General features: G+C 37.8%; 1 protein-coding gene across 17 annotated transcripts in view; it reads right to left on the reverse strand.

Moving 5' to 3' along the window:
* fchsd2 (FCH and double SH3 domains 2) overlaps positions 1-14,357 on the reverse strand; it is a 185,442-nt gene that overhangs the window by 50,258 nt on the left and 120,827 nt on the right. For all 17 annotated transcript variants that reach the window (XR_015514578.1, XR_015514575.1, XR_015514579.1 and 14 more), the window contains exons 9-10: positions 4,320-4,442; positions 1-53 (exon numbers count right to left, since the gene is read on the reverse strand). The exon at positions 1-53 is cut by the window's left edge and continues 43 nt beyond it. Coding sequence is in view for 4 of the 17 variants with exons in the window: in XM_087292845.1 (XP_087148971.1) it covers positions 1-53; positions 4,320-4,442 (176 nt within the window). In the remaining 13 variants the exon portion in view is untranslated. The remainder of the gene's footprint in view (positions 54-4,319; positions 4,443-14,357) is intronic.

The raw sequence follows: 14,357 nt of genomic DNA on the forward strand, positions 1-14,357 counted from the left end.
TGAAACACTGGGTTTTCCTGCAGAAACAGCTGCTGGTTAAAGTCCTGCATCACCTGCACACACACACCCAAACACACACACACACACACACCCACACATCAACATCATCAAAGAAGAGATCATCCAATCAGAGCAGAGTTCACCAAACACTGACTGAATGATTATGGAAAGCATTAAATTAAATTCTTCCCGTCAATGTAGATTGATTTATGAACTGATTCCCTTCTAGCTGCAACCCAGTACTGGGAAACACCCATACACTAATTCACACACTAAGGCTAATTTAGTTAATCCAATTCCCCTATAGCGCATGTGTGTGGACTGTGGCAGAAACCGGAGCACCCGGAGGAAACCCACGCCAATACAGGGAGAACATGCAAACTCCACACAGAAATGCCAGCTGACCCAGCCAGGATTCGAACTAGCAACCTTCTTGCTCCGATGCGACAGTGCTAACCACTGAGCCACAGTGCCACCCTATTTCTATTTCATTTCCTTTAATTATCATTCTTCATTCATTCATTCATTCATTTTCTTTTCAGCTTAGTCCCTTTATTAATATGGGGTCACCACAGTGGAATGAACCGCCAATTATCATTATTCTATTATTATATTCAAGTCATTTCATCCATTGTTCTAACACAAGTTGTTTGTTTGTTTTTTGACACATCAGCAACTTACAGCTATTGAATGGTGAGATTAATATAGATAAAACACATTACATAATAATAACAACAGTACAAATATACACAAATCATACATCAACACTGTAAACTGCTCAGCCCATCCGCAATATTTATATTTGTCTGCATTTTTCTTTCTATTTTCGTTATATTCTTCACATGATGTGCTTTTATGATTGTTTAATGTTCTCCAGACTGTTTTTGTGTGCACTGTCCCTTTAAGAGTGTGTGCAGGAAAGATCCTTGCATAACCCTCTTGCTCAAACACACACGTCACAGTAGTGGTATGCAAAATTAGCCCCCCTTGGGCAGGGAAATAGTGCTCAGACAGATGTGCTCATCAGCACTGGAAGAATGATGTGTGTGTGTGTGTGTGTATGTATGTGTGTGTGTGTGTTTTTGTCTGCAGTATGTGTGGGAGGTGTGAGTATGTGCGAGTCTGTATGTGTAGAACCGTGTATGTGTGACTATTTGTGTGTGCATATGTTTATGTGTCTCTATGTGTGTGTACGTGCGTAAATGTGTGTGATGTGCGCGTGTGTTTGTTTGTGCATGAATGCGTTTATGTGTGCGAGTCTGTATTTGTTTGTGTGTGTGTTTGTGTGTGTGTGTGCATTTGTTTGTGAATGGGATTTGTGAGTGTGTGTGAATCTGTACAGAGTGTGCGTGTATATGTATGCATGTATGTGTGCGTGTTTGTCTGGATTCGTGTGTTGGAGGTGTGAGTGTGTGCGAGTCTGTATGTGTATAACTGTGTGTGTGTGTGACTATTTGTGTGTGCATATGTTTATGTGTCTGTGTGTGTGTATGTGCGTAAATGTGTGTGTGAGTCTGTATGCATGTTTGATTGTGCATGCATGCGTTTATGTGTGCGAGTCTGTATTTGTGTGTGTGTGTGTGTATGCATTTGTTTGTGTGTGTGTATGGGATGTGCGAGTGTGTGTGAGTGTGTGTTTTTGTCTGCATTCGTGAGTGGGAGGTGTGAGTGTGTGCGAGTCTGTATGTGTTTGTGTGTGTGTGACTATTTGTGTGTGTGTTTGTGTGTGCATATGTTTATGTGTCTGTGTACATGCGTAAATGTGTGTGTGTGTGTGTGTGATGTGCGCGTGTGTGAATCTGTATGTGTGTGTGCGTGTGTTTGTGCATGCATGGTTGTGTGCGAGTCTGGATTTGTGTGCGTGTGTGTAAGCATTTGTTTGTGTGTGTGTGTATGTGTTTGTTTGTGTATGGGATGTGCGAGTGTGTGTGTGAGTCCGTACAGAGTATGTGTGTGTGTGCAATGTGCACGTGTTACTGTGTATTTGCGTGTTTGTGTTATGCATGTGTTTATGTGTCTCTCTATGTGTGTGTGATGTGCGCAGGCATGTCTGTATATGTGTGTATGTGTTTGTGCATGCATGCCTTTATGTGTGTGATCTGTTGTGTGTGTGCGTATGTCTGTTTGCATGTGTTTGTGTGTGTGTGTGTGTGTGTGTGCGCGATGTGCACAGTGATGTGTGTTTATATGTAAATGTGTATGATGTGCGCATGTGTGAGTTTATTTGTGAGTGTGTGTGTGTGCTTGTGCATGCATGTGTGATCTGCATGTGTGTGTGTCTGTATTTGTGTGCTTGAGAGTTTTTTTGTGTGAATGTGTGTGTGCACGTATGTCTGTGTGTAATGTGCACATGTGTGAGCGAGTATGCGTGTGTGTGTGTGAAGTGCATGTGTGTGTAAGAGAGTCTATCTGCATGTGTGTGAAAGTGTGAGTAAGAATGTGCGTGTGTGCATGCATGTGTGTGTGTTTGTGTGTGTGCTGTGCCTGTGAGTTTGTGTGATGTGCATTTGTGTTTGAGAGTCTGTATGTGTGAATGTGTGTGTGATTTGCACATGTGTGTAATGTGTGAGCATGTATGTGTGGTTGTTAGTGTGTATGTGAGTTTGCGTGTGTATGCGTGAGTTTGTGTGTGAAGTGCGCGTGTGTGTAAGTGAGTCTATCTGTATGTGTGTGAAAGTGTGTGTAAGACTGTGCGTGTGTGTGTGTGAGATGTGCCTGTGAGTTTGTATGCGTGTGTGTCTGCGTGTGTGCGTAAGTATGTGTATTTCGCATTTGTGTTTAATAGTCTTTATGTGTGTGTGTGTGTGTGCATATGTATGTGTGTGATGTGCTTTTGAATGCATGTATGTGTGTGTGTGATGTGCGCATGTGTATGTCTGTCTGTATGTGTGTGTGAAAGTGTGTGCATGCATGTGTTTGTGCACGTGTGTGAGTGTGCGTATGCGCGTGTTTTTGTGTGTATGTGTGTGAAGTGCGCGTGTGCGTAAGTGAGTCTATCTGTATGTGTGTGAAAGTGTGTGTAAGAATGTGCGTGCCTACGCGTGTGTATGCGTGTGTGAAGTGAGCATGTGTGTGATGTGCCAATGAGTTTGTATTTGTGTGTGTGTGTGTGTCTGTGTGTATGCGGGCATATGTATGTGTATTGCGCATGTGTGTTTGATAGTCTGTATGTCTATGCGTGTGTGCATATGTATGTGTGTGATGTGCGATTGTGTGTCCATATATAATGTGTGTGCGTTTGGTTGTTAGTGTGTGTGCGCGTTTGTATGTTTGTTTGTATGTGTGTGAAAGTGTGTAAGAATGTGTGTGTGTGCGTGGATGTGTTTGTGCAAGTGTGTGTGTGTGTGTGTGTGTGTGTGAGAGAATATTTCTTCATAGGGGAGCTGATAATAAGGAGCTGGCAGGGTGAATCTATTTCTGGGAATAAAGAAGGAAATTGAGAGTGTGATGAAAATAAGAAGAGACAGAGAGAGAGAGAGAAATTGTGTGTGTGTGTGTGTGTGTGAGAGAGAGAGAGAGAGAGAGAGAGAGAGAGAGAGAGAGAGAGAGAGAGAGAGAGAGAGAGTGTGTGTGTGTGCGAGATTTTTTGATTTTACAAATCCTTTTATTAACAAGCAATTATTTAACAATTATTATTTAATTTTTATTAATTATTATTATTTAACAATTGATTTACAGCTTAAATCAATTCATTTATAAAATACAGCTCTTCATTAATGACAAACACAAGCCATCATCGCAACACCATTCAATTTTAAACACATTAATTGCTTTCATCATTTTATAGTAATTAAAATCAACAATAATTCTTGATTTTACTAGGTTTTTAAAAACTACTACAATGTTTTTACCATTCCTCTTTTCTATTTCATTTTTTCTTGTAATATAAATAGCTGATTTTGCTTGACCAAAGATAAAATTCAATAATTGACATTTATATTAGTTTTGTCTTTTATATTTAAAACCTAATATAAAACATTGTTTCGTAAATAAAAAGCCAAGTAAAGAAACTAAAACATTTAAAAGATCAAATAGAGGAGCAAGTCTTTTACAATACATAAAACAGTGAAAAATTGTTTCCCTTTCTAAACAAAACGGACATTGATCACTCACACTAGAATTTATTTTTGTCACAAATGCATTAACAGCTATAGCTGTGTGTGAGAGAGAGAGAGAGAGAGAGAGAGAGAGAGAGACAGAGAGAGAGAAAGTGTGTGTGCGTGTGAGAGAGAGAGAGAGAGACAGAGAGAGAGAAAGTGTGTGTGTGCGTGTGAGAGAGAGAGAGAGAGAGAGAGAGAGAGAGAGAGAGAGAGACTCACTCGACTGGACTTCTCCAGGAGGAACTGGAAGGTGCTGTGAATGGCCTGAAACGCTTCCAGCTCCGTCCGACAGAAGGATATCAGGTAATCCTTCACATGATCATATACGTTCCCCTCCAGACCCTAGAGAAAGACAAAGACAGATCACACACTCTGAATGTGCTTTCCACAATGCATTAAAAAAATCAATGTATTCTGTGAAAGAAAAAAATGTAACAATAGACAACGACTCAAAGGATGAGATATTAGTAGAATGAAATACACTAATCATAAATAATAATCATTAAAACATTGAGGCGATGCAGTAGGTACTAGTAGAGCTGTGAACCTACACTAGTCTCACGGTTCGGTTATGATTATCATGCCATTGATTCGGTTCAATTCGATATCTCGGTGCTTTATATACACAGTGTTATATTTTCTTCACTGCAGCAGTTCTTGTATTAAAATGTATGAATATATTTATATATTATTTGTATATAAACAGTCAGATATATAAACCGTATCTTTAAACAACACGAGCATTTAGCAAATAATATAAACAAATATAAATATCCAGCTTGCTTTCTGATCCTTGTCTAGTTGTCTTACACCTCTTTGATTGGTCACACCCTCAACAAAAACGGTTGCGATTGGCTCTTGCGCACTGCGCTCTTCACAGATGAGTGATACTGATAAGCGGCAGCGGCGATCTCACAGCTGATGCATGATAGACACGGTGGAGAAAACTCTGCAGACACGCGCTCGTATCTATATCCAGAAGTAACGCTGTAAAACAGCCGAGAGGAGAAGATAAGCCACGCCAGCATGTCAAATGGGCGACTGTGTGTGTGTGTGTGTGTGTGAGAGTGTGAGAGAGAGAGATCATCACTTTTATCCTGTTTCACAAATTACCATTAATCTATTTTTTTATTAATCTTTTTAGTTTTACTGATATATTGTTATTTTTATTAATCTATTTTTATTTTTTACATTTCTTTTCTTTATTTCTATATTATATTTTATGTTCATATTTGTTTGCACTACTGCCCTTTTTGTCTGTACGCAGCGACGCTGCACTGCTTTGGCAATACGAATGTACAGTAATTTTTCATGCCAATAAAGCACCTAAAATGTAAAATGTGAAATGTGTGAGAGAGAGAGAGAGAGAGAAATGGAGTACTTTCATTCTCTCGATCTCAGTGAAATAGGGGCTTCTGCTGTTAATGTCAGTGAAAGACTGATTCAGCAAACACACACAGTGAAATTGTGCACAGTTTATGAGTTTTAAGTAGTTAGAGCGTTGTAAAGACTCGCACTCGCCTTCCTCGCAACAGAGCGCATATGAGATAAATGACGTCAGTAATAACCGGTTATGATTATTACTGAACCGATACCGAATTGTCCGCGTCTGCATCGCGGTGCACCGAAGAAACGATTAATTTTGACACCCCTAGTAGGTAGTGTTGTCGCCTCTTAGCTAGAAGGTCGGCTCAGTTGGCGTTTCTGTGTGGAGTTTGCATGTTCTCCCAGCGTTCGTGTGGGTTTCCTCCGGGTGCTTCGGTTTCCCCCACAGTCCAAAGACATGCGGTACAGGTGAATTGGGTAGGCTAAATTGTCAGTAGTGTATGAGTGTGTGTGTGTGGATGTTTCCCAGAAATGGGTTGCGGCTGGAAGGGCATCCGCTGTGTAAAAACGTGCTGGATAAGTTGGCGGTTCATTCCACTTTGTGGCGACCCCGACGAAAAAATGAATGAATGAATGAGAACATTTTGAACCACTGAAAGAAACAAACATAATGACAGTAGAAGAACAAAATATATGAAGAAAGATGAATAATAAACACGACGAAATGCTGACAGAAAACAAAAGACAGGAGGAATGATAGAAACCAATGCAGCCTTTTTTTACGTTTAACGCTCATCAGCATCTGAAATCCTTGAAGGTCTTTAATATTTAGATATTTTTTAAACGGTTGCACATATATATGTACGTACGCATAAATTGTATCATCTTTACATCAAATTACAACAAAAGACGAATTACCAGTTATGCGAGGCGTTTGAAATGCAGTGTCTATTAAGGGTGTCACGATCCTCCAAATCCTCGATTCGATTACATTTTCGATTCTAAAGGCACGATTTGATTCGATTTTCGATTATGAATAATTAATTAATTAATGACTAATTAATTATTTGTAGCCTACCGTTTAAACTACCTGACCTGCATGGTCTTTGTTTTACCCATAAACAAATCATACAGTAAATGAATAAAGGCAAGTTACATACATAATTACCCCCTGTCAATCACTTTTTTCTGCGGGACTCGTGAATAGGCAGTGATCTGTGTCGTTATAACGGCGTCTGTAAAAAAGACGCACAACCAACAGGAACCAGCCAACAGTATCTGAGGTGTGCGCTAAAATGACAAAGTACAAGTGAGTGAAAAATTGAAGCAGTCTACTGATCCTCTGACTGCCTGGACCTGCTGTCTCGAGCCCATGGCTGTGTGTGTGTCTGTGTGTGTGTGTGTGTGTCAGAGGTAGAGAGGAAGGAGGGCTGCTAAGAAATGCTACACGCCACTGTGGAAGACAAATCGTTGTCGTTCTAAAATGCCATTTAAAAACAAAGACAGTGTAAACAGGGCCTGAGTGTGTATTTTTCGCGAGCGGATTTGCAACGGGGGCGGGCGGAGGATCACGATGCCGGTGTTGTCTATCGGACGAACCGTATGTAATACGTACATAGCAGAGCTTGCAAAACTGTGTTTTTTTTTTGTCGACAACACGAACGTTGTCAACATAACTCACTGGAAATCCAAAATGCTTACACACCGGCGACTTCATTGAAAGAGGAGAGGGTTTAAGTTCTGTCGACGGGTCTCCTGCTTTTGCAGTTTAACAAGCACTTCAACAAGCCTGTTTTTTCTCGCTTGGCAAGCCAAGCTGACGTGACATGGGGGCGTGGCAGCATCGACGATTCTATTTTTTGATACGATAATCGAAGTTGAGCATAAATTTCGATCGATTTCGATTAAAAATCTAAATCTTGACACCCCTAGTGTCTATGGAGGCTAGACGGTAAATCTGAGGTTATTCTCTCTTCTGGCTGCCGTTATCAGTCTCACACTATTGTTTAACTTTCTCTGAAAGTCTTGGTAACACCATCGTGGAGTTTTTCTGTTATTATTTCAGCAAATAAGATTGCAAAAAAAGTATGTGTGCTCTCACATTCACCTTGCTCTAAGTTTACCAACTATGACGACTTCTGCTGCTGAGAAACAGTGAAACGGGCCTGTAAATGAATAGAAACAGTTGACGACTCCTTTAATGCAGTGGTTCTCAAAGTGGGGGTCGGGACCCCCCGAGGGGTCGCGGGACAATGAAGGGGGGTCGCCTGGTGATTTTCAAAAATCAATTAATTTTTATTAAACCTTAAGACTTACTGTATTTTATCAATAACCTACTAAAGAGAAAAAATAGTCGTTTATAGTTACTATAAACTATATAGTTACTATAGTAGCTTATAGTTACTAGTTCTATTGGATTGCGACTTCTCTAGTAATTACATTATACTAAAGGCACAGCAATACTTTCAGATGCAGCAGATTTTATAACACCAGGTTAAACTTTCTAGCCTATTTACAGCACTGACATACATAAAAAAACAAAAACAAAGAATAGACTTGGGTCTATTGGTGTGTGTGCGTCATTGCATACAAGGTTTCTGTAATTATAACCACCACCTCAGAAAAAATTGGGGGTCACGAGTCACTGGCATTGTCATTTTGGGGGTCGCGGGCTGAAAAATTTCAGAACCCCTGCTCTACAGCAGTGGTTCTCAAAGTGGGGGTCGGGACCCCCTGGGGGGTCGCGGGACACGGACAAGGGGTCGCTTGGTGATATCCAAAACTCAAATAAATTTGATTAAACTATTAGAATTACCATATTTTATTCATAACCGACAGAATATAGTTAATAGTTGCATTAAAGAAACAACAACATAAAAATAACAATCAGCCATCAGCCTTTAATTTTAAAAGCAAAATGTAATTAAATCCATAAATGACTTTAAAAAACATTATATGGCTAATAGACTGTTGCATTTTTGTGTTGTCAATAAGCTCATGTTTATTTTTGCCTATAGTTGTGTCTGCAACGTTTACATACATATTTACAGTACAACCACCTTGAAAAATTGGGGTCGCGAGCTTCTGATATGATTATTTTTGGGGTCGCGGGCTGAAAAGTTTGGGAACCCCTGCTTTAATGAATCAATACTGTATTTGCAGTCAAGCACATTGTCATAAGAGACAGACAGAAGGACAGAGTGTCACCACCGGCTCCCCCTTGTGGCCAGCATGCACGCACACATTTACAAATACACACACACACACACACAGGGCCTGTTTTCTCTGGACTGCGACAGGCCTGGATCACAGCAGATTGTTCAAACAGCAGCAGCTGCTGGGAAAGGTTAGTCAGTTCAGATTCCAAGGCCTGAACGTGCAAAAACAAAACTCGAAACCTCTGCTTTCCCCCTCCGTCTCTACGTCTCTCTCTCCCTCCATGTTCAGCAGCTCTGGGAAGGAATGTATTTTGGAAACAGGCTTTGATTTGTATGACTGTTTGCTGCGGGAGAGCTGGAAATGACCTGACTGACCACAAGCTGGTCTGGAGGGTTACGGCAGGTGTCAGAGAGAGAGAGACAGTATAGAGGGAAAGAGAGAGAAGGGTGTGCTTACTTCTGATAGGATACTTCAACCTCCACCCACCATAATGACTCACTCTGGAATGATCCGTGTCTTTTTTCACCTGATGATCTTAAAGGGCCATGAAACCCCCTCGTTTCAGCTGGGTGTTTTCACACCTCTACTTTGAAAAAAGTCAGAAAAGTGGGCGTGTCCAGCTCTGTTTAGGGGGGAGTGTCGGAGGAACTAAAGTGGGAGGGTGTGGGAGTGTCTATTTGTGCACGCGCGAGTTTCAGTCAAAATACACACACACACAGACAGGAGAAAGTGATGGTGTTTAACCTACATGTACATCTGTAGTCGAATTATTTGCCAAATTATTAAATGTTGGACTTTAACTGCAGTTTGGCTCTTTCATTCAGAGAATTCATTCATGCCCCTCGCGACAAACGCGATATTTGATTCGAGGATCTGCCCTAAGCATGTATTTTTCATGCAATGTTTGATACCGCACGGCGAATGAGAGAAAAAAAAAACTCTGCATTTCCCGGAAACAGATGCACACAGCAGGTAGCATCAGAAAGCCGAATGTGTTATTCCGGTCACTAAATGCGGTGCTAACATTTCTGCACTCAGTGCAATAGTTAACTTAATTCGATACGAACAAACTGAATAAACAAAGAGCACTGGTCGCTCACTTACCAAATCTGTAGAGACAGGACAATCACCAGCAACTAGAGCCGCGTCTTTATGGAGAGAATACTACAAGCAAATCCAGATTTCAGCGTTTGCAGATGAGAACAGCTCTTAGGTAAACAATAATCCTCCTTAGACACGTAAGTTATTGTTGTTGAGCGTCGCGTACACTGTTAATCCACACGTGATCCAGATGAGCTCTCACAGAGAGAAAATGAAAACAAAACTTAACGGCAGCAAAACTATAAAAGCAACACTTCACGCTTGTTTTGCCAACACAACGTGGCGTCTTTGTGGTGTAAACACGGTGACACAAATGAATATTAATGAAGTTCCACAATAGAGTGCGCTGATTGGTTTGAACCAAGCCTTACTCATGCATTAATGCAACACACTGTAAGACGTAATAAGACTCACTCTGGCACAGACGCCCAGTCTGCACGCTGGAATACACACTATTATGTCATGACCGTGACGCAGCTTCAAAAAATCGTTTCAAACAGGAAGTACGAATTTGCTTGAAATAACGCAAAAACAACCAATTTACACTTTTTAGTGAAATATAGGTGTCCTAATAGTGTTTTTAGCAGTGTGGGACACATATACCACTGTCAACAGCTCAAAACATGTGTTTTGGTGTTTCGTGACCCTTTAAAGGTGCTGTATGTAGGATTGACAACCTAGTGGTTGAGCTAGGTATTGCAGTCCAAATTCAAAATATTGGAGAGGGTTTTTTTCTTTTAATCCGGTCCCTCCGCCTGTGACATGACGCACCCATAGGTTGCCAGATTGGCAATGCCAACAGGAGCAAATGTGCCTGATGATCACTGTAAGCTGTTCAGCTAATGATTACGTTTGTAATATTTATATTATTTACTACTTATAAACCAACTCATGTCGATTTTTATGACTTTGAGTCTCATTTTGGAGGCTGCTACTGTCCTCTAAAGGTCATATTACTGGCTACTGAGATAGCCTACATCAGGGGTGCCCAAACTTGGTCCTGGAGGGCAGGTGTCCGGCATAGTTTAGCTCCAACTTATTATATTATTCCAACTTATCCAACTTATAAATATTATTCCCAGGAAAAAAACATGACGTGTTCAATACTTATTTTCCCCGCTGTACATGCATCAGCATTTTCTTCATTACGAAAATGTGCTATAAATCAATATATGGTTATGGAATAAATCAGACAAATCATCTGTTGACTTGTTTCAGCAGTTCAGAATCACTCTTTTCCTCTGGAGAATAGTTAGTAAACTCCATTTAACTGTGCTTTGATAAAAAAAAAAAACACACACACACACAACTAGTGAGTTACACGGAGCATGATAAGGTGATATGACATCTGCACACTCATAAACTCTCTGAAAGTGTTCTCAAATGTGTCTGTGTGTGTGAAAAAGTAAAGCACATGGCCTGTGGTTACAAGCGCAGTCGAACAAACACACAAACACACACACACACACACACACACACACACACACACACACACACATAAAGCAAACACACATCAGCTGAACAAACACTTCTGCTGCTTAATAAATGCTTCACTTTACACCACAATGACTCTTGCAGAGAATTAATGAACACCTCTCACATACACACACAAACACACGCACACGCACGCACACACACACACACACACACACAGTACATAATTATTGATCTGTCAATTCCTCTAATAAAAGCATTGTGTTAATTCTCTACAGTTGTGCATGGAAACGATAACGGTTCTTTATTGTTGTTTTTGGAGCTTAACTTTGTTCTCTGTGTGTTTCTAGAAAAGCTGCATGATCTCAGAGTTAAGAAAAATGTCAAGTTTCTATTTAAACGCAAAGAAGAACAGTGCTGATTAAATAGAGATGACGAGTGGGTCAAACACACAGGAAAACAGGAACAAGAGCAAAGAATACAAGAAAACACACACACACACACACACACACACACATCTGGCATGAAGCGGCTCACACCTCTTTCCTCACACATTTACGAGAGCAAAACAATATGATCTTGAGAAACGGCTGGGAAAAACCCACGGCTAATCTCAAAAGAACTGAACTTCCCCTTTCCTTTAATGATTCTTCTGAAAAATCAAGAGTAAACGAAAATCCTGCTTCAAAAAAGGATGAAGACACAATCTGAGGCGTCTCTAAATTATTCTCATTACAAATGGTATGTTAATATTTACATTTATTAATTAATTAATTTAAATTGATTAATGTCTCAAAACTAAGCACAAGGCAAAACTAATGTTTATTGTTAATCCCCAAAAATAACTTTAAAATGATCCTCAGTTTTTAAAAAAATAAATCAAAACCAGCAAGTATATAAATCAAGACCAAAATACATCTCAAAAAAGCTTTAAAAAATATTATAAAAAGTAAAATAAAATAAACAAAACACAAATAATATTAATTAAAAATATTCAAAGTAATTTAAATAACATAAAAACACATAATAAACCATTACACAATTAAATAATAAAATATAATATAAGATAAGATAATATTAGATATAAATAATATAAAAGATATAAATGTAATATTAAAATATAACAATAAAATTAACATTAAATTAATAAAAAAGTGGGTGCGTGGGTTTCCTCCGGGTGCTCCGGTTTCCCCCACAGTCCAAAGACATGCAGTACAGGTGAATTGGATAGGCTAAATTGTCCATAGCGTGAATGAGTGTGTATAGATCTTTCTCAGAGATGTGTAAAACATTTGCTGGATAAGTTGGCGGTACATTCCGCTGTGGTGACCCCAGATTAATTAAGGGAATAAGCCGGAAAGAAAATGAATGAATAATATAATATAATATAATATAATATAATATAATATAATATAATATAATATAATATAATATAATATAATATAAAATAATATAATATAATATAATATAAAATAATATAATATAATATAAAATAATATAATATAATATAAAATAATATAATATAATATAAAATAATATAATATAATATAAAATAATATAATATAATATAATATAATATAAAATAATATAATATAATATAATATGATATAATATAAAATAATATAATATAATATAAAATAATATAATATAGTATAATATAATATAAAATAATATAATATAATATAAAATAATATAATATAGTATAATATAATATAAAATAATATAATATAATATAAAATAAGGGACTAAGCCGAAAAAAAAGAACGAATGAATGAAATATAATACAATTAAATTCAAGTAAAATATTGTAAAGAAAAATTATAAACGACTGAATTTCAACAAATTTTTACAATTTTTTTTGCTTCTCTTGATTTTTACTCTTTTCTAAATTTGTATTTAATATTTTTCTATAACATATAAATTTTGCTGTACTAGTTTTTGAACCGTTATTGTAAGTTATTTTATTAGACAAGCTCCAGATTTGGCTTCAGTACTGACGAATCAATGTGATAACTGCCATTATTTCATATTATGTGCACAAATATTAACAAAAAGAGCTAAATTGGAGAGGGAAAGAAAAACCCACACAGTAAATCTGCCCTGACAGTGATGAAATATAAACCTCAGAATATATTTGGAAAAATGGCCTGCGCTCATTAATATTCACGAGTATCAGAGCTAGAGCGTATTGACTGTAACCATGGCTACGGCTTAGCCAATAGGAGATGAGCATCAGTGTAGTGGGCGGGTCGATGGACAGCTGGTGGAGCCTGAAGCTTAGACTGTTCGTTTATCAATAATTTAAAGCAGACTTTCTCTCTTTCAGTTCACATTCAGAAAACACAGATGATGACCTGAGGAGGGAAAAAACAGGAGACGAGTGGAAATATACAGGTTAAACACTCATCTGCTCTGATTAGGAGTGAATAGGTGCTAATCAGGAAGAAATATTATAAAAAATCTATATTTTATCGATTAACAGACACTTTTATGCAAAGCCACTAATAAATAAGAAAAAATAACACAAGCAATAAAGTCAACAACAGAGCAATACACAAGGTTTTATTTTATATTAAAAAAATTAGAAAAAAATATAGAAATATAATAGGTATATAATACAATTAAAATAGGTAAGTAAGTTTTACATAAGTTTTAATTAATTAAATAACTTAAATTTACAATAAATAAATTTATACAAACACATTTAAAAATAAAAAACCCCCACTAAAAACAAAACAAACAACAAAACAAAAACCAAACAAAACAGAGCCCAAAACACAAAAAGCTCATAATAAATACCAAACCGAAAATCAAACAACTAACCCCCCCTCCGCCAAAAGAAATACAGACCAAAGCAAACCAAAAACCAAACATTATAAACCAAAAACCAAACCAAACAAAACCCAAACATTATAAACCAAAAGCCAAACAAAACAAAAACAAAACAGAACCAAAAACAAACCAAAAACAAAACAGAACTAAAACAAACCCAAAACCACAACAACCAAACCAAAATAAAACAAAAAACAAAAACAAACAAAACCAAAACCAAAAACAAGAAACCAAACAAAGCCTAGTCTTAACAAAACCCTAACAAAACAAAACAAAATAAAAAACAAACTAAACAAAAAAACTAAACAAAACACAACCAAACCAAAAACAAAACAGAACCAAGCCAAACAAAAACCTAACCCAAACCAAACCCTAACAAAACAAAACAGAACCGAACAAAACATA

This window comes from Danio rerio, chromosome 18 (assembly GCF_052040795.2).
Source record: "Danio rerio strain M-AB ecotype USA chromosome 18, GRCz13ab, whole genome shotgun sequence".
Taxonomy (NCBI): domain Eukaryota; kingdom Metazoa; phylum Chordata; class Actinopteri; order Cypriniformes; family Danionidae; genus Danio; species Danio rerio.